An 18722-nucleotide genomic window follows, 5' to 3' on the forward strand; every position below is an offset into this window, starting at 1 on the left:
CCAACCTGGGCAGGAGGCATCTCCTCAGATCGGTTTTGTCTCCACTCCCTTTTCTGAGGCGGACACTCGTAGCCTTGGTGCCCGGGGCAAACTGGCACTCAATAGCACGCACAGCCAGGATGCCTCTGAGTGCCTTTTCAGCAGCCCCGACCCCTGGAGCCCCATGAAGCTGCCTGGGGAGTCCTGCCCTACTAACTGCACCATGAGAGCCCCGCCAATGGGGGGGGGGCAAAGCTCCACCTGGGCTTACTCGAATGGGGGCACTGAACCCGGAAAGGAAAGGCAAGGAAGAATGGGCAGAAAGCCTCCTGCCTGCTGCAGAATGGCAGGTACGAGAGGCTCGCAGCCTAACAGGTGAGTGGGAACGTGTGCACCCACACAAGCTCCAGGTCCGGACTATCCCCATGGATGGGAGGACCCCCTAATCCTGCCCCCGCACGCTGCCCAGAGCCAGGCTGGAGTCTCGCCACCGCGGATGTGGGCTCTCACTCTGCCGATGCCTGTCCCAGCCTGGTGACCGCTCTGTGCCCCCTGGGAAAAGGCAGTGGAATCCTTCCCCTTCCCTGATTCGCCCTCCTACAGCCCTAGGCCCATTCCATGAGCAAAACACTGCGCCTGTGGACCACTCGTCAAGCAAGAGGCTACACACGCGTCATGCAAGGGCCACACAAGGGTCCCAGCCTGGGGCCATAGCTGGCGCGCTTCCCACCAGGCCACAAGGCCCAGATGCTCATTTTGGGGTGACGGTAAAAGGGAGGTCAAGTGCCAGCCCTGAACCTCAGGGCACATTTGACCCATGGCGTGACTGGACTGATTGCAGACTCATTGCTGAGTGGACCGTCCCGGGAAGGGCCTCAAGGGACTCTTTGGTCCCTCTTTCTCGGCTCACCGTCCCCATAGGCCCTTGATTTCCAACTGACCACAATCCCTCTAGGCCGATGGACACAGGCCGTCTGCCCACCAGCACATCCTCTGGTTGGGTTTCTTCCCAAGAAAAAGGGCGACAAGAGCATCCCCTTGGCTGGGCGCGTGCATGAGCTCATGAGCACTCTGATGACCTAGTCTGTGCGGGCCTAGACTCACAGGGCACCGTCACTAAATGCTCCTTGGCATAATCTTCCGTTTTTATCATAAAGGGAAGAGCTAATTATACTGAACAGGATGGATACCAGCGTGGGCAGATAATGGCACACTGTAGAGGTTCCCACAGAGCACACCGCCGTCACTGGGCCTCCGAGCAGCATTCGGTGCCGGCGGGCACAGTGGGAGGACATGGAGGCCCTAAGACAAAGGAGAAACAGGGACTGGTTCCAGGCCAGCGTTGGATGCTTTTTCTCTCCTGGAAAAGCTGGAGTCGAGCCCAGCCAGTGCGGAAGAGGGGTCATGGCGCAGACCTGCCCTTCGTGGAGGAGTCCCCGGCCGCTCGGACCCAGAGCCACTCTGCAATTAGGGAGCGGAGCGGGCAGGAACCAGCTGTAATTTACTGGGGGAAGTGGTTAACATGTGGCATCTGACAGCATCATTCCCAGGGGCTCAAACACACTGTCTGAGGCTTCAGGGGGAAGGAAGATTCTTTCCTTATGCCAGCAGTCTATAAGAAAAATGGAGCAGAAAGGCTCCTCTGACTAGGAGAATAGAATGGATTTTGCCAATTTATTTTTCTGTTGATGTCTTAAAACCTGGCAGGAGCTGACACCTGTTTAAATCAGAAAGTCAGCCAGCTCCTCGGCCGGTGCAGAATATATATCCAAGGCACCAGGAGGGATATTAGAGCATCCCAGCACTGCACAGGTCCAAAGAGGAGGAGATCTAGAAATGGAAAAAGCAGCAGCAACCCCAACAGACCCGGCCATTTGGAGGTTGCTCAGCCATAGGACTTCTCAGCTGGACGGAGCTAGCAGGCCCCCGCATCACAGGGTGCTAGGGTCAAGGGTTGGGGCTGATCCTTGACACCATTACATCCATCTCCCTCGTCTGACAGATGAGGAAACAGAGGCCCAGAGAAGGGGAGGGACAGATGGAGGCCACACAGCCAGGCGAGAGCAGAGCCAGATTCGAAGCAGTGTTTTCTAACTCCAAATCCCGTGCTTTCCTCACTCAGCTAGTCTGGTTTTTAGACCTGAGGAAAAGAAGCACCAAAAGAGGGGCCCGGGAATAGGAACCAGGATGGCATTCTCTCCTGCACTCCTCCAGCAATGCTGGCGTTACGTTCTCCTTGCTGGGAGAAAGTCCCGTTCGATTCTTCCTCTCCTTTAGAGGTCCTTGTGCAAATGGTGTGGAGCTGGCACAGGAACAGGACTGTGGCTCACTTGCTTCCAAGAGCTGAATGGGTAGCAATTCCACACAGGTGGATGAGGAAGGCTGAGGCTCGGGGCCCTCTAGTGGTTATCTCTTGGTCCTGCCTGCAGAGCTGTCCTGTGCCTGGAATTCTGGCATTGAAGAGAGGTAGAGAGAGAAGAGAGGTCATCTTGGCCAACCCCTTACTTTAACAGATGGAGAAACTGAGTCCCAGAGCAGCGAAGGGACTTGTCCTGAGGTCATACAAATGGCAAGTGGCAAAACCTTGATTCCAACCCATATTTTTTCCCTGAGAAACCCAGTCCCCCTTCCACTTTCCTCTCTCCTACCTCCCTCTCTTCCTCTCATCTTCCCTCTCTGTCTCCTTCTGTCTGGGTTTGTCTGTCTGTCTGTCTGACTCTCTGTCTCTTTGTATCTCTCTGTGTGTCTGTGTGTGTGTGTGTGTGTCTCTCTCTCCCATCATGCTCTTCACATCCTGACTTAGATTTATGAGAAGTTTGCATTAGGCGTATCCTTCGAGATCATCTAGCCAAGCTCCCTTGCCTGAGAGTTGAGGAAGCTGAGGCTCAGCGTAGCCAAATAACAGCATAGAAGTATAAATACTAGTCTGCCTCCAGCCACACACTGTCCATCTGTGTGTCCTGGAAAACCACAGCCAGGCCTGGGAAGGAGAGAGAGCCCAGAGTCCCCAGCCAGCACCTGCCTCTGCGACTCGAGGTCTTGGAGCTGACAAGGAGCCGGGGAGGCTGGTCCCCTGGAAAGTATGAATGAATGATAAAGAGATCCTGAAAAGGTGAGAAAACAGGTTTCCCAGAAGGCTGAGGGAATTGATTAGCATGTGAGGAGGAAGACGTGACAGACAGCGGAGAAAAGCCAGTCACACCTTTAATGGAGCTGCTGCACCTCCAGACTATGGGATTTCTCTCCTTTTTAGAGAAATAAATAATGATTCAGGTGTCTATCATCTACATGGTGGCTCCTAAAGGAGAGCCTGAGTGCTCCCTTTGCACTTGTCCCCCCCCCCACACACACACACCCCGGGGAGGGATGGTGCCATCCGAGGGGCCTTATGGCGGCGCCTTCTCTGGGAAGCCATGCTAATGAGGCTGGAGCTGGAGCGGCTCCTCAGCGAGATTTTGACAGCCAGGATTCCAGATACAGAACCTTGTCAGACTCGGTGCTGTAATTTAAGGGAAGCGTACAGGCTGGCAGGAGGGATGCTACTCCTCGTGGGCCCCCAGCTGCCTTCTGTGCCGTGGGGCTTCGGTGCGGCTGCCTCTCCAATGCATTCTCAGGCACCTGACTAGGTGCCGGGCTGAGGCCAGCTCGCCACAGTGGCAACAGGATCGCCCAGGAGCCCCTGACCAAGGCCTCCAGCCCCAGAGAGAGAAGCAGGCAAGACGAGTCCAAGATGGTGGCCTCAAAGAAAACCCAGCCTCGCAGGCAATAGGCAAGAGCGTACTAGCAGCCGAGGCAGGGTTTGGGGGTACAGGCCATCCAGACCCGGAGGCCGGCTAGCACTTTGGGAGGCGGAAGCACAGAAAGTCACCTTACAGGCTACCCTTGCCCTTCCCTTCCAGGTCTGAGGAGCCCCTTCCTCTCCCTGGAGGAGCAGGTAGGGGCTGTGTCTGTTGCATGGAGCTGGCTACGATGGGGACCCGCAAACCCCTACAGCTGGTCCCAGGCTCGAGCATGGCTGGGATTGGGAGTCATTGATGGCTTTGCCAAGCCTGGCAGCAGCATGCATGCTTCCACCAGGACAGACCTGTGGAGCTAAGCTGGGGCCTCAGAGAGGATGATGGCCCCAGGAAGGGTGTGGCACTGGGGGAGCTGTGGCCCGTGGATGCTCGTGGCTCTCCCACAATGAGCGTCTAGAAAAGCGAACAGAAATATTCTATTTGAGTCTATTGCGATCAAGAGGAAATGGAAAGAACCATGTTGTTTTAGAGCTGGAGACCGTGTCATCGAGCCCCTTCATGTGAAGGAAAAGGCGACTCCCCCCTCTGGCCTCTGGGACTCGGTGGGCATCCCCCTCCCTCGTCGGGACCTGTGCCGCAGCCCCTCCTCCTTGGGGGGGCTGGCGGGGCGCAGGCTCGGGGCCGTGGACCTTGGGGCCCAGCCCCCGGAGATGGTGTCCGTGGAGGGATGAGTGAATGAGGAGAGCGGGGAGCCGGACCAAGTTCACAGCCCGAAATGGTCCAGCTCATGTGCAAAAGCAACTCTCGAGTGCCATCTGCTGGGAATGGGCAGGGAAGCAAGTGTCTGGGCTGCCCTTGGAGCAGAAATGGGGCCCAGCGTGGTGCTGGCCGTCACCGAAGGGAGACATCCTGGGTTCAGGAGCCCAGCCGGAGCCGCCATTGTGCCGCTGTGCCCCCAGGCTGCTCGGGGCAGCTTATCGACAACATAGCAAAAGTGATGACGATCAAAGTCATCAGCACCACAATAACAAGCAGCCGCGCCCACAGTGGGCAGCAGCATGATCGCCGCTGATGCCACATTATTGGGGGGAAGCCGTTTGCCCAAGGCCCCAGTAACGGGGCGGCCGATTCGGAGCCCACGCTCTTGGGATCGCCCCCTCCGTGGTCCCAAGAGAAGCCTTGCTCGGCCTCAAGCCCTGGGATGCAGAGCGGGAAGCCTGGGGTTGGGCATCAGGGCCCGTGGATGCCAGCCAGGACACAGTAGACGCTGGAGCGGACCAGGGCAGCGTCACAGCTCCTTCTCACCGTCCATCCCCTTTCCATCCCCAAGGAGCCCCGGGCAGCATCGTCGCGTTTCATTTCCCAACACATGGGGAGGAATTCCGTGAAAGAGAAGGGTCGTTTGTGTCCCCATTTTACAGCCAGCAGAGCGGAGGCACCAGGGAAATGGAAGAGAGCACACCGGGCTGCCCACGGGGACACCCACCTCCTGGCTCGGCCGGGCTCCAGAAAAGCAGCCCTCTGTGCCCCGCAGACGACGGTGGGAAGCAAGGAGGGCATCGTGAAGCCCAGCCCTCGCCGGCCGCTCCTGGGAGCCCCTGGCCTCGTGGCCAGCGCAGAGTCCCTGAAAGCAGGAGGGTTCCGGGCCTCGCCAGGCCTTCGACACAAAGGTGAAGCTCACCAAGGGTGTTCGTGCCGAAACACCATTTCTGGTGGTAAACCGAGGTCTAAGCACACACTTTGGTGCTCCACTGACTGAGGCAGCGAGACGGCCTTCTTTCTGAGCCCTCCTTTTGTCGGGGAAGGAGGGTCCTTGCAGGGCGTCTGGGCTCGTCTTCGGCACCTCGCAGAAGGGAGAACCGCAGGCCAGACGTGCTAGAGACAGGTGCGGAGCCCAAATGCGCGGCCCCAGCCCGGGGATCTGTCCCTTCAGTAGCTCTCGCCCTCCCCTGAAGGTTAAAGGAAGGTCCCAGACGTCAGGGACGCTCTTAGGCAGCTCATTACCCGGCCCGACAGCCACGCCACGGAAGGGCCTCCCTGCTCAAGCGTCCAGTTGGCTCCACCAAGGCCACAGCCAGGGATGGAGCCGCCCCATTGGTGGCCTGTCTGCGTCGGCGCCTAATGACAGGAAGCGAGTCGTGCTGGGATCCTAGGTTTTTAGGGCAACAGATTCAAATCACACCCCCCCCGATCCTTTGGGAGACGCGTCTCCCCCATGGATCACGGAAGCATCGCCAGCTTATAAATGACAGTACTCTGAGCAAAACCAGGGATGGCTGGGCACCTGGACAAAAGGCCAATGGGGGCAGTCCGCTTGGGCATGAGAGGATACAGACAAAATACATGTTACAAGCCCCCGCAGCTCAGTCAGTTAGGCTCCCGGTTCATTCTGGGTCTTCTGATGCTGTGGAGGTTCGATCTGGCCCAGAGGCTTCCCAGCTATGTGACCCTGGACAAGTCACCTAACCCTCACTGCCAGCCCTGACTGCTCTTCTGCCTCGGAACTGATACACAGTATTCCTTCTAAAATGGAAAGGAAGGGCTTAACAACGAAGACTCACTCACATACTTGGGGCTAGAAGGACTTCACCTGGCTTGGCTTCGGGCTTAAAATAGTGCGTCTAGATTTCCCTTCTTTGACACAATTCCAGAAGCCAGGTTCAGCCTTGGTGCCGTCAAAGGCCTTGGGGGGACACAGGAGATGGTCTCGCACGGCCAGACGTCCCCACGCGGGTGTTTCTAGAAAGCTACCAGAACTGAGGTGCCGCCCCCCTCGCAGAGGTCCCAGAAAGCCTGAGGGGAGACGGAGACGAGGCTTCTCTGTCCCCCTCCCCGGAGCTGCCGCAGAACGAGTGAAACATCTTTGTCGATGGACGGCCTGCGGCCCTCTTGTGCCTTTTAGCAGGCCGGGCTCCCTGGACTCCCAGCATGCCCTGGGGCAGTGCCAAGAGAGGCTGGGACATCGGGCAGCCCCTGGGAGGTGGCGGCGCCACTCACCTCCCTACTCAGGACCCTCCAGGCTCAACCCCAAGCCCTCGGCTCGGCACGAAGTCCTTCCCCCGCTGGTCTCCTGCCGCCTTTCCAGTGTCGGTGAGCGCGACTCCCTCCCAGGCCCTCGGTGGCCTCCTGCACACAAGGCAGACTCTGGACTCTGGGCCTTCCCCCTGAAGCACCCCCAACCCTGGCTCCGCCGACCCTGCCCGAGCTGGCCCAGCTCCCCTGTGCTGGGGCCTTTGAGCACCTGGCGTGGCGTCACCCCTGGCCAGAGGCAGAGCCCAGGAGGAAGCGCATTCCGGGCACCAGAATCACCCCTGTCAAGGCGCTGAAATGGCGGCTGGGTGCCGGGCTTGGAGGCTTGGGTGCAGAGTCCCCCGCCCAGGCCAGGCTGAAGAGGCAGGGGCGGCAGCCCTTTCCCTGCCTCCTGGCTGGCTCTGCAGGTGAGCGCACTCTTCCAGGCGCAGAGTCCCCCCCCCTCCTCCCCCTCCCCCTGCTCCCCTCCACCTTCCCCTCCTCCTTCCCCCCCTCCCCCTCCCCCCCTCCCCCTCCTCCCCCTCCCCCTCCTCCTCCTTCCTCATGATGTTCGTCCTCAGATGCCTCTGCGTGCCCCCCTTCCTTCCCCTCCCAGCACCCAACAAGCACGCTGGTTCTGAATGGCCCTCACGTATGTCCGTGCACAGTCCTGCCACGCAGAGATGTCATTAAGTCCTCTGAACAGCACTTTGGGACGGTTGATTATGTAGAAAAACTCCATAGAAATGTCAGCTGTCGTCTGCAGCCGCTTTACCCCGCGGTTCTGTCAGTGTGCGCCCGGCTGTGAAGATCACCTTCGAGGAGAGCAAACCGGAAACCGGCCCAGGCAGCCCTGGCCACCGGCTCCCTCAAGGGCCGGCCGCTGTCGCCAGGGCACCGGGCCCGCCTGGCCCGGCCCAGCCGTGGCCCTTGCTTCCCGCCGCCCTCCCGTGGGCGCACCACGATTTCCCCCATAATCCCTTCCTTCTCTCTGCAGGAGCTGCCACAGCATGACGAGCTTGTTCAGTAACACCGTGTCGCCTATCAAGGATGGAACCTCCTCTCTTCCCCGAAGACCCAGCTCCCTCGCCAAGCCCCCGCTCCGCGCCCTCTACGACCTGCTCATAGCACCCATGGAAGGGGTAAGTGGCTGCTCCGCTCAGACTCCTGCCAGCTCACAGAGGCAGGCCTGGCAACCTGAGAAAAGAAAACCAAAGATTGCCACAGTACAGCCACCCCCCCCCCCCCCGACTCCACCATCCTCTGCCTGTCTGTCTCTCTCCCTCCTTCCTGTCGTTCTCTCTTCCTCCCCTCCTCTCTCCTCTCTTCCCTGTCCCTGTTCTTCTACTCTCTAGCTAATATCAATATGTGGAGGCTTGGGCCCAGGATCGAGAAGCTGTTGCATGTAACCATTCCTGCCTAGCAGTTTGGTGGTCACTGGAAAACCCTAAAGATGAGGACGATGACATTCCACGAGGCATCTTTGCTCTTCCTGTTCTGTCCATCCTTGAGAGAGCCACAGGCCTTGGGAATGGTCATTCCCAGTAACATTGGCCTAAAAATGAGCTTAAGCTGTGCTGTGGAGGGTTTCAGGAGAAACTGAAGCCTTCCTGCTTCTGTGTGTGTGTGTGTGTGTGTGTGTGCGCGCGCATGTAAGACAGACAGACAGAAAAGACAGAGAGACAGGGTGGGGGGGAGAGAGAGATTGAGAGAGAAAGAGACAGAGACAGAGAGAAACAGAAAGAGAGACAGACAGGGGGGAGAGAGGGGGAGGGAGAGAGAGAAACAGAAAGAGAAAGAGAGACAGAAACAGACAGAGGGGAGAGAGACAGAGAGAGACAGAGGCAGAGAAACACAGAGAGAGAGACAGAGAGAGACAGAGGCAGAGAAACACAGAGAGAGAGACAGAGAGAGAGACAGACAGGGGAGAGAGAGAGAGGGAGTGAGAGAGAGAGAGAGAGAGAGAGAGAGAGAGAGAGAGAGAGAGAAAGAGAGACAGAAACAGGCAGAGGGGAGAGAGACAGAGAGAGACAGAGGCAGAGAGACACAGAGAGAGACAGAGAGAGAGACAGACGGGGGAGAGAGAGAGAGGGAGAGAGAGAGAGAGAGAAAGGGAGGGAGAGAGAGAGAGAGAAACAGACAGAGGGGGGGAGAGAGACAGAGGCAGAGAGAGAAAGAGAGAGAGTGAGAGAGAGAGAGAGAGAGAGAGAGAGAGAGAGAGAGAGAGAGAGAGAGAGAGTGAGAGAGAGAGAGAGAAAGGGAGGGAGAGAGAGAGAGAGAGAGAGAGAGAGAGACAGAGAGAGAGAGAGAGAGAGAGAGAGAGAGAGAGAGAGAGAGAGAGAGAAGGAGGGAGAGACAGAGACAGAGACAAAGAGACAGAGAGACAGAGAGAGCGCCTCCAGAATCTCCCCAGACCCATCTCTTCTGTGCTCCCCGGTGGCCAGGAGTCTCAGAGTAGGGGGCCCACATTCTCTCTGCCCTGGTGGAGGAGCCCTTTCATCTGTGGGGCCCCGTCTTGGGCCTGGCAACGGGCTCTCTGGCAGAGTCCTGGCATTCTCTCGAGGTCGGGATGCCCAGGGAGGGGCCTGTGGGTCTTGGTAAATCAAGATGTGGTGCCTCTCCAAAACCTTTTTGTAGTTGAGGCTGGAAGGTGAGCAGCTCCCTGGAGGGGGGAAGGACTCGTCTGCCTGAATGCTGTGTTTGATCTCCCCAGGGGAGAGCTTCCCCACTTTCAGACTTCCAAGTGGCCCCACAGGAGGCCCCTCCTCCCGAGTCAGGGGGGATGGCGAGAATCCTCCCATGTTCCCCAGGTCTCTTCAAGACTCCATTCTTTTTCTCCCTACATTCAACCATTAATTGGTTCACTGTGTGCTCTTTTGGAATCATAAAGCATGCGGAGTTAGAGCAGGAATGGACCTTAAGGAGCCAGCCTCTTGTCTTAGAGCTGAGGTGGAAGGGAAAAACAAGGACATTGAACCCGAAGTCAGAACTCCCGTTCAAGTCCTGCGCGTGCTCCTTAGGTGCTCTCTTCTCTCCAGGCCGCAGGGGATTGGGTTGGACTGGATGGCTTTGAAGGTCCCCACTAGCTCTCAGGACTGATTCTATGGAAATGAGGGCTTAAAGGGGGATCCATTTGCCCAAAGTCACCCAGTGGGTTCCCTGCAAAGCCTTAGCGGCCCCATATCCTGAGCCCTGGGCCACTCTTCATTCTGCCCTCTAGCCTGTAAGTCCTTCCAATTCCCAGAAACAGGCTCCCCCAACTTCCCTTCTCTCCTCTCTGGAGAGGACAAACACGCTTCCTTGATGGCCCCAGTGCCTCGCCTGCTCACTATCATTCCCGTCAGGGCTCTCTCTATAAGGAGGTGTCCAGGCCGGCAGAAGCTCTCCAGGTAAAGGCAGGCTTATCCCGACTGATGCTCCCCACGGCCTCGAGAGAGAGAAATCAGAACCGGAGAGGCTTTCTCAAGTTGTCTTTATTGCCATCCAGCATCGCCAACAGCTTCCCTGAATGATGGCTCTCCTGGCCCTCTCCGCTCCCTCCTGCTCCCCTGAGGGTGAGCCCCAGAGAGGGTCCTGCCCCAGGGACCTCGCCGTCCCCAGGCCTCGTACCCCGTCTGCTCTGCAGCGATTCCCCCGAAGCGCTCTTGTTGCAGCTAACTTGGCCCCGCGGGAGACGGAGAAGCAGCAGCGGCATCTCTGCCCCTTTTCCGTGGCGGGGGAAGAATGACGGCCAGCGAGGGTCCCTTTTGGGTCAGGGTGCTGTTGGCTGGTCAGCAGCCCAAGGGGCCGAAGCGAGGTCCAACAGCTTGGCACGACTGGCGAGGACGGCCACGATTCTGGTGACCCAAATCATGGAGCATTGAAATGGCAACGAGAACAGGAACTGAGGAGATCGTGGAACCTAGCGTTCTTGTACCATTCACCTGCCTGTTGGGATCGATGCTGTGTATTGGTGCCGTGGCAGAAGAATGGCTAGAGCTAAGCAATGGGGAGGAAGTGACTTGCCCAGGGTCACACCGCTAAGAGGTATCTAAGCTCAGACTTTCACCCTGGACCACTCTCCGGGCTGGCTCTCCATCCACTGAGCCACGCACATGCCCCGAATGATACCGTTTTAAGCTAGAGGAGGAGGAAGTCACGGCCCGCCATCTGCTCTTGGTAGAACCCAGGCCTCCACGGAGACGGTCGGCAACGAGGGGCCGGTCCGGGCCCGGAGCAGGCCGCTCTGCCAAGGCCCGGCCTCCAATGCTCAGCGTGTCCGGCGTGCTGGGCCCGAGTGGCTATTTGAGACAATAAGGACAATGTTAGGAGAGGAGTGTTGGGTCTCCCTGCAGACCTTCCCCCGGGCCTCCAGGAAGTGGCCACTCCTCCCTCAGAGCGGGCTGCCCCCACAGGTGCAGGGCGGTCGTGGGAGCGGGCTTCGTCCTGGGAGGAGGCTCGCTGTCAGGGGCGAGCCGTGAGGCGGACGAGAGCCGCCGCGCTCCCGGACCACAGCGTGCTGGGGCCGTGCGTGCTTGTGGGCCCCGTTTGGCATACCGTTGTGTGTTTGGGCACCCCAAGTCCTTCGTGACCCCCCACGTCGCAGGCACCCCAGGAGACAGCGAAGGACAGACGAGAGCCAGGCACGTTCTGCTGCCAATCAGATCCTGACCCCATTGCACAGCCTGGCGAGAGGGGCCGGCCGGACTGAGTCAGTCATGCAGATCGGGGCAGGACCTCGCACGGCCAGCTGCCAAGCCCGGGCCGGCCGACCGAGACCCCCGGCCCCTTAGTAAGATGGGGGGAAATGAGCCTGGCTCCCTGGTAGCCTCTCTCATCGGCCCCCTTTCCCTTCGATAAAAGAAGGGGGCAGGCCGGCCATTTCTCGCCCCAAAGGTCAGTGGGGTTTAGGTGCTGCCTGCCGAGAGGAGGCGGTGCTCTGAGCCCCCTGGGGGAGCCCTCAGCGCTACCCTCTGGAGCCTCCCTGGGGTCCAGCCTCGGGGAGCAGAGCCAGGCACTCGGGGCACTTGTCATTTTCGCCCCATTCCATGAAAATGAGCCAGTTTCAGAGCACTGAGCCTCCCCTGGCCCTAAGGGTGACCTTTGCCCTTTCTGGGTCTCCCCCCCTCATCCCAAGGATGAACAGGGCGGATTGTGGGGCTCTGGGAGGCTGAAGTCATCCTGGGTGCAGGAGATTCCTGGAGGCAGCGGCCAGTGAGAGGGTAGCCACGAGAGGGCAGCACAGCCCCGCCTCACTGAGCAGCTCACTCCCTGCAGGCTTCCAGGCCAGAGCCAGGCCTCTCTTCTGGGATTTCAGTCCGGATTCTGCCTGGGCGATTAGCCCCTTCCTTGAGGGCTTCTAATTCTCTGAACAATTGTGGCTGCCCAGCCTTGTCTTGGCTGCTGAGGGATGATGGGAGGAGCAGACGGACGGGCTGACGTTCAGCATCCTCGGGCCACTCTTCCATTGAAGTTTTGCTTCAAGGGAATCGACTGCTGTGGCTTCTGCCCTGAACCGCGACTTTGTCCTGTCCTTTGCTGTCCAGACAAAGGCGGCCTGTCTGCTTCTCTGGAGCAAGATGGGACCGTCACCCATCCTTGGGAATCCCTTCAGGGCCCAAAGAGCAAATGCGAACACCTCAAAGGCAACAGGCAGGTGCTTAGAGGCCGGTGCCCTTGTGCTTGGGGGCTACGGAACACACCAGGAGCAGAGGACCAGCGCGCACCCCAGAGCTCTCCCCACGGGGGAATCCTGCACTTCCGGAAGATGCCCCAGGATTACAGGGACGTCTTGTGGGTCCATCTAGAGGCCATTAAGTCTATTCTTCCCCAGATATAGCATGACAGAGCTGAGTCCCAGGGAAGTGGATGACTTCTCTCTGCATGGTCATCCAGGTAGGTAGAGTCAGAGATGGGATTTGAGCCCCTAACTCAATGAATACTTACCTTCCTCCCTCCCTCCCTCCCTCCCTCCCTCCTTCCTTCCTTCCTTCCTTCCTTCCTTCCTTCCTTCCTTCCTTCCTTCCTTCCTTCCTTCCTTCCTTCCTTCCTTCCTTCCTTCCTTCCTTCCTTCCTTCCTTCCTTCCTCTCTTCCTTCCTCCCTCCCTCCCTCCCTTCCTTCCTTCCTTCCTTCCTTCCTTCCTTCCTTCCTCTCTTCCTTCCTCCCTCCCTCCCTCCCTTCCTTCCTTCCTTCCTTCCTTCCTTCCTTCCTTCCTTCCTTCCTTCCTTCCTCCCTTCCTTCTTTCCCTCCCTCCCTTTCTCCCCCCCTTCCTCCTTTCCCTCCCTCTCTCTCTTTCTCCCTCCCTCCTTCCCTCCCTTCCTCCCTCCCTTCCTTTTTTCCTTCTTTCCTTCCTTCCTTCCTTCCTTCCTTCCTTCCTTCATTCATTCATTCCTCCCTTCCTCCCTTCCTTCTTTCCCTCCCTCTCTCCCTCCCTCCTTCCTTCCTTCCTTCCTTCCTTCCTTCCTTCCTTCCTTCCTTCCTCCCTCTCTTCCTTCCTTCCTCCCTCCCTTCCTTTTTTCCTTCCTTCCTTCCTTCCTTCCTTCCTCCCTCCCTCTCTTCCTTCCTTCCTCCCTCCCTCCCTCCCTTCCTTCCTTCCTCCCTTCCTTCTTTCCCTCCCTCCCTCCCTTTCTCCCTCCCTTCCTCTTTCCCTCCCTCTCTCCCTTTCTCCCTCCCTCCTTCCCTCCCTTCCTCCCTCCCTTCCTTTTTTCCTTCCTTCCTTCCTTCCTCCCTTCCTTCTTTCCCTCCCTCCCTTCCTCCCTTCCTTCTTTCCCTCCCTCTCTCCCTTCCTTTCTCCCTCCCTCCCTCCCTTCCTTCCTTCTTTCCTTCCTTCCCTCTTCCTCCACTCATCCCTTCTATATATAGATATAATATCTATAGAGATATTATTATCCCAATTGTAAAACAAAAGAATGGCAAGGGCTAGGCAGAGTCAGGTGGCTTGCTCAGGGTTACATAGCTAGGAAGTGTCCAAAGTCGGATTTGAATCCATGCCCTCCTGCCTTCAGGCCTGGCACTCTGTCTGCTGTGCCATTGAGCTTCCCCCGGCCTTGATTTCATTTCACTCCTGGCCTAGTTAATTCCCGGTATTTACAGCCCAGAAACAAAGATTCTAGAGCAGCCCAGCAGAGTTCTCCCACCGAGGGCAATAGCTGTGAGCAGACACGCCAGCCTCCCATCTTACCTAAGGTTTCAATTCATGAAACTCTAGAATTTCAAGTTTTTTAAGACCTTGTTAACTCACTTTTAAAAAACCCTTTTTAACCCCTTCCTTCTGACATAGACTTAATATTATGTATTGGTTCCAGGGCAGAAGAGCAGTAAGGGCGAGGCAATGGGGGTGAAGTGACTTGTCCAGGGTCACCCTGGTCTGAGGCCAGATTTGAACCCAGAACCTCTCATGTCCAGGCCTAGCTCTCTATCCCCTGGAATCTTGATGCCATGATGCCAATAAAATTGGGGGAATGGCTTCCAGCCTGTTCCTCTAGAAACGTTAGTTGCTTTTCCCCTCAGCTCTCTCCTCCAGACAGAGTCCATGTGGGCAGACACCTGCTCTATGCCGGGGCTCTGGGGGGACCCTCAGACCCGTGAACTGCCTCGCCTTCTTTGGGAGTCGCTGCTGTTCTCATGTGTCCTCCATAAGGCATGGCGGGGTGATAGCGAGGCTCCTTGATGGATTTGAAAGGAGGCGCGAGGACGGGAGTAGGGAGGAGCCGCAAGCGCTGGAGAGACATGGGCAGCTGTTGTCCCTGCACGTGTTCAGACCACAGCCGCGTCTCTAGTAACAGGGCAGAGGCCGGCCTCAGCCGCATCTCCAGTAACAGGGCAGAGGCCGGCCACAGCCTCTGTGGTCTGGAGGCCGTTTCCCAGCTCATCGGGAGATTCCGTTCTCTCCCCTCCCCACCTCAGCCACTTAGATGAAGGGGGATTGGCTAGAAAAGGCTTTGAACTCTCCGGGAGGGTCCAACCCTCTCGTGGAACCCAGAATCCGCCACCAGAGTGCCGGCCCCGGCTTAGAATACGGACGTTCAAGCCAAGAGGGACCACCACGCCGAGCGTGAGAGACGGGGCACTATACAAGGCAGCTTGAAGGAGCCTTGGAAGGGCACCATCTAGTCCAGCCCCCTTCTACATTCGGGTAAACTGAGGCCAGAGAGGGAGGGCCACCCTATGTAAAGATTAAAATTTAGGGAAACTGATACAGGTAGAAATTAGTTGCTCTCTGCAAGGAGTATTATAATTTTTAGAGGTTTATTAGAGATTAAGGATTAAAGAAAATACAGGACAAGAAACACGTACCTAGGCCAGAGAGGCCTAGACAAGACCTCACCTACATTATGGAAAGAGCCGCGTCTGCTTCAAAACGGAAGTCCAAAAGAGACACAAAAGCCTTTGCAGTCAGCTTAAATCCCTTCTCGATCTCGCCCACCTGAAAATTCCGTGAGATTACAAAGCATTTTGGGGAAGTGGAGCAAGGGCTTGTGGGGATTGAAGTCCAGAGTTCCAGTCTATTTTTACACCTATCCCATCTGAACTTGTACTGTGGAAGAGCTAATGCCGTCATCCGACTCTGCCCGGGGTGCCAGCGGCCAGAACAGGCTTGAGAGGAGACAAGCCCGTCCTGCCCTTCCTCTGCGACAGAGAAGGACAACTTAGCGAGGCTCTGGGGACAAAGGCCAGTCCATCGTGGCCAGCTGGATGACGGTAGGCCAGTCTCGTGACCCGGGGAGACCCCCCCTTTTCTCCGGAGCTCTGTCCTGCCCTCGGGGCGTCCCTGCCAGGCGTCCTGCTTCCCAAGAACCCTTTGGGTTGTTCTCGATGCTGCATTCGGGCTCCGCTGGGGACGCTGCGGTTCCCGCTGTCTTTCCAAGCCAGGGCCAAGGAGGGGCCCCGGGGCAGACTTCACTTTCTCCTCCCTCTCCCAGTGTCTCTTCTGGGGGCGGCACTCTGTCCTGGGGGGCCACCCGCTTGCCCTTGATCCGGGCTCTGAGTCCCACCCAGCCACCACCTTTCTTTCTGCCGTCAGCTGGATGTTTGACCCCATTTCCTCAGCATGGAAGGCATCCAAGAGCCATAGCCCTCTCCATCACGTCACCCTCGAGGCAGAAGGTGAGGTTTTGGGGGAAGCCTCAGAGAGCTCCGGAGGAAGACGAGCAGCCGCAGAGGGGGGCAGGAAGGCCTGCATGAGGGGGCGTGAGGTGGGAGATGCAGGATCTGCCCATCCCACACGATCCACACGTGAATCGCAGCCCCCAGATCTGGGCACGAGTCTGGGCTCCAGGGAGCTTCTCTCCCCCGGGACACTGGAGGGGAGAGCCCTCACGCTTCCTGCAATGAAGTCCCGCTGAACAGGGGAGGCCAGCGTCCCATCAGCAGGCTCCGGGGGGACTGCCATCTTGTTCAAGTTGTGGCTGGTGCCTGTATCCGCCAAGGGAAAATTCTCCTTTGCCAAGGAGTCCAGAATCCCCATTCGGTGGCTGGCGGCTCCTCTCCAACTCTGGAGTAGCCCAGGCTGCTGACCAGTGGATTGCACCAAGCAGTATTTTCTCCATATTATGACTGCTTGATTGAGTCACCAAGGGTTCACCCCAAACCCAGAAGCAAAATCCCCCACTAGTGGGGGCAGCTAGGTGGCTCAGTGGATGGAGAGCCAGGCCTAGAGACAAGAAGTCCTGGGTTCAAATCTGACCTCAGATAGTTAGCTCTGTGACCCTAGGCAAGTCACTTAACCTCTCCCTGCCTAGCCCTTACAGCTGTTCTGCCTTGGAACGAGTCTAGTATTGATTCTAAGACCAAATGGAAGGGTCTAAAAAGCACCCCCTCCTACTACCTCAATATCCCATGTTCTGGCCTGTGCCTCGTGGGTTTTATTCTTTCCAAAAGATAAGGGAGTCACCTAATCCAAGCCCATCCTTTTCTAGAAGAAAACACTGAGGTCCAAAGAAGGTACCTTATAGAGGTAGCAGGGAGCAGGGCTGAAATGTCAGCCCAGGTCCTCTTCACAGAACTCAGAATTACAGAGAGGAGGGGGACTTGCCCAGGGTCGCAGTGTCTGGACCGAGACCCCCGGCCCCCTTGCAGGGACCTCTCCAGGGCAATGCTCCCTCTCTCAGCATCCCGAGGCCCAGAATTCATCCCCGCAGATGGCGCTGCGGAGCCACGGTACCCGAGTTACCGCCAAGTCTTTACCTCCTGCTTTTCTTTGAACAGATTCATTTGTTCTAAATTCATCCTCAAAAATAGCTCTGGAAGGCATGCGAGATGCAAATGAGCCTAATAATTTTATTTCTGTCTCCCTTGCATACAGAAGGAGTAGGAGAAAAAATTAAACTGTAGGGGGTTCCATATAGCCTGACAATTCTGCTAGGCACATGCCACTCTGGCTTAGCGAGATCCTGTTGCCCTCAGCCCAATTCCTGGAGCAGGAAGTCAAACGGATTAGAGAGACACTCATTTCCCCTCCTGTGGAAAACAGCAGTCCCTGGTGGCACCCTGGGCTCCTCGGAGGGGGGAGAGACGGAGCGCCCAGTGGCCAGAGGCCAGTGAGAGATTGTAACCAATCTGTCAGGATGGAGCGGGCCGCCTTCACGGACGGACGGGCAGGCTGGCGCCCAGGGCGGCCTCGTGTCAGAGTGACGGGCGGATGGGCACCCGTTGGAGAAATCCCCGGATCTAGGGAGCCCCGGGGAGGATCGCCAGCTCTGCCTTCCTCTCGGACAAGAACATCTCTTTTCCTGGTTCTGCCTCTGGCCGAGCCGATGTCAGAAGACAAGCTGGTGTTTCAGAGGCTCCCTGCGACCCAAAGGCCATGGTGACAGCTCCCTCAGCCTGCCTGTCTGTCCCCGGCGGGGGCAGCTTCCCAAGATGCCCCTGTCCCCACTTCCCTTTTGTCCAGAGCCTTCCTTGGGACTGAATGCACTTTGTACAGCATGCTCCCCTTTTCTTCCATCAGCATTCTTGTGGCCTGGATGGACAGGTCTTTCTGAAAGACATTTCCCTTCTTTGGAGAACGAACGGTCGTGGGCATCCTGGGCCCCTGCCAGCATTTGTGCCCCTTTCCTCTTTCGGGGTGCCTTTCTCAGAGAGCGCTTTACATAACACTAATAAACTCATCCCATCACACCCAGCAGATGGAAGCCCTACCACAAAAGCAGCCAGGACACATTCCTTAGAGGATTAGAAGGCAAAGGCGGTGGAGGCTATGGAGTCGCCTCTGCATTCTCTCCCCACCCCTACCCGCCATCTTGTCTTCTTTGGAAGAATTCTTCCTGGTTCCTCTCCTTTCCTCCCACCTCTTCCTTTGCTCTCCGCGTCGCTCTTGAGTTGGGGAGTGCTCACCCGGGCCCCCTGGCCCTCCGCACAATGGCACCCCACTCCCAAACTGTACTGTGCTAGGCGTGCCCACCGGGGCCTTTTAGCTCCTTGTGGCTCAAGCTTGCAATACCCTCTCATCGATGTACACTTTCTTCTTGTACCCACTTCTGCTCTTCCCTGTGCCCCAGACCCCAGACCCTGCAATGCTCCGGCCCCACTCCATGTCACGGACAAGCTGAATGAGTGTTTTCCAATCCATCATCCCCTGAACTAAACCCCATCTTCGTAGAATTCTTCTTGGGAATGTCTGCCCCAGCCGGCCCTGATGGGTGGATCACTCTTCTGGCCCAATATTTTAGTCCTGTTTATGCACTGATAGATTTGTTTCAGTCCAGCAGCCCCCAGCCGTGACGCTTCCAGGGATGTAACGAGTGTTTGCTGGGCTGTGTCAGAATGACTTTTAGGAGAGGAAGGTTACACAGAGGGAGAAGGCACGCATAAATAAAAATGGAATTTATTAGCAGGGAAAGGAAAGGTTTGGGGGATGAGGGGAAAAGGTTAGCATCTGACAACTAACCCAAGTTTCCTAAGAGTAAGTCCAGCAGGGAACCAGATTTCTCACACACAGAGTCCTTGGCCGGTCGGGTACAGGAATCCAGCGGAGTCCTCAATTGTCCCAGGGAAAAAGAGGTTTTCTCCAAGTTTCG

At 57.3% G+C, this 18722-nt stretch overlaps 1 protein-coding gene across 1 annotated transcript in view; it reads left to right on the forward strand.

Annotated features, from left to right (window-relative positions):
* The window catches only part of TTC28 (tetratricopeptide repeat domain 28), a 654492-nt gene that overhangs the window by 611897 nt on the left and 23873 nt on the right, over positions 1-18722 (forward strand). Inside the window, exon 15 of the mRNA XM_056820926.1 lies at positions 7723-7867. Coding sequence (XP_056676904.1) covers positions 7723-7867 — 145 coding nt within the window. The remainder of the gene's footprint in view (positions 1-7722; positions 7868-18722) is intronic.

This window comes from Monodelphis domestica, chromosome 3 (genome assembly GCF_027887165.1).
Source record: "Monodelphis domestica isolate mMonDom1 chromosome 3, mMonDom1.pri, whole genome shotgun sequence".
NCBI lineage: Eukaryota > Metazoa > Chordata > Mammalia > Didelphimorphia > Didelphidae > Monodelphis > Monodelphis domestica.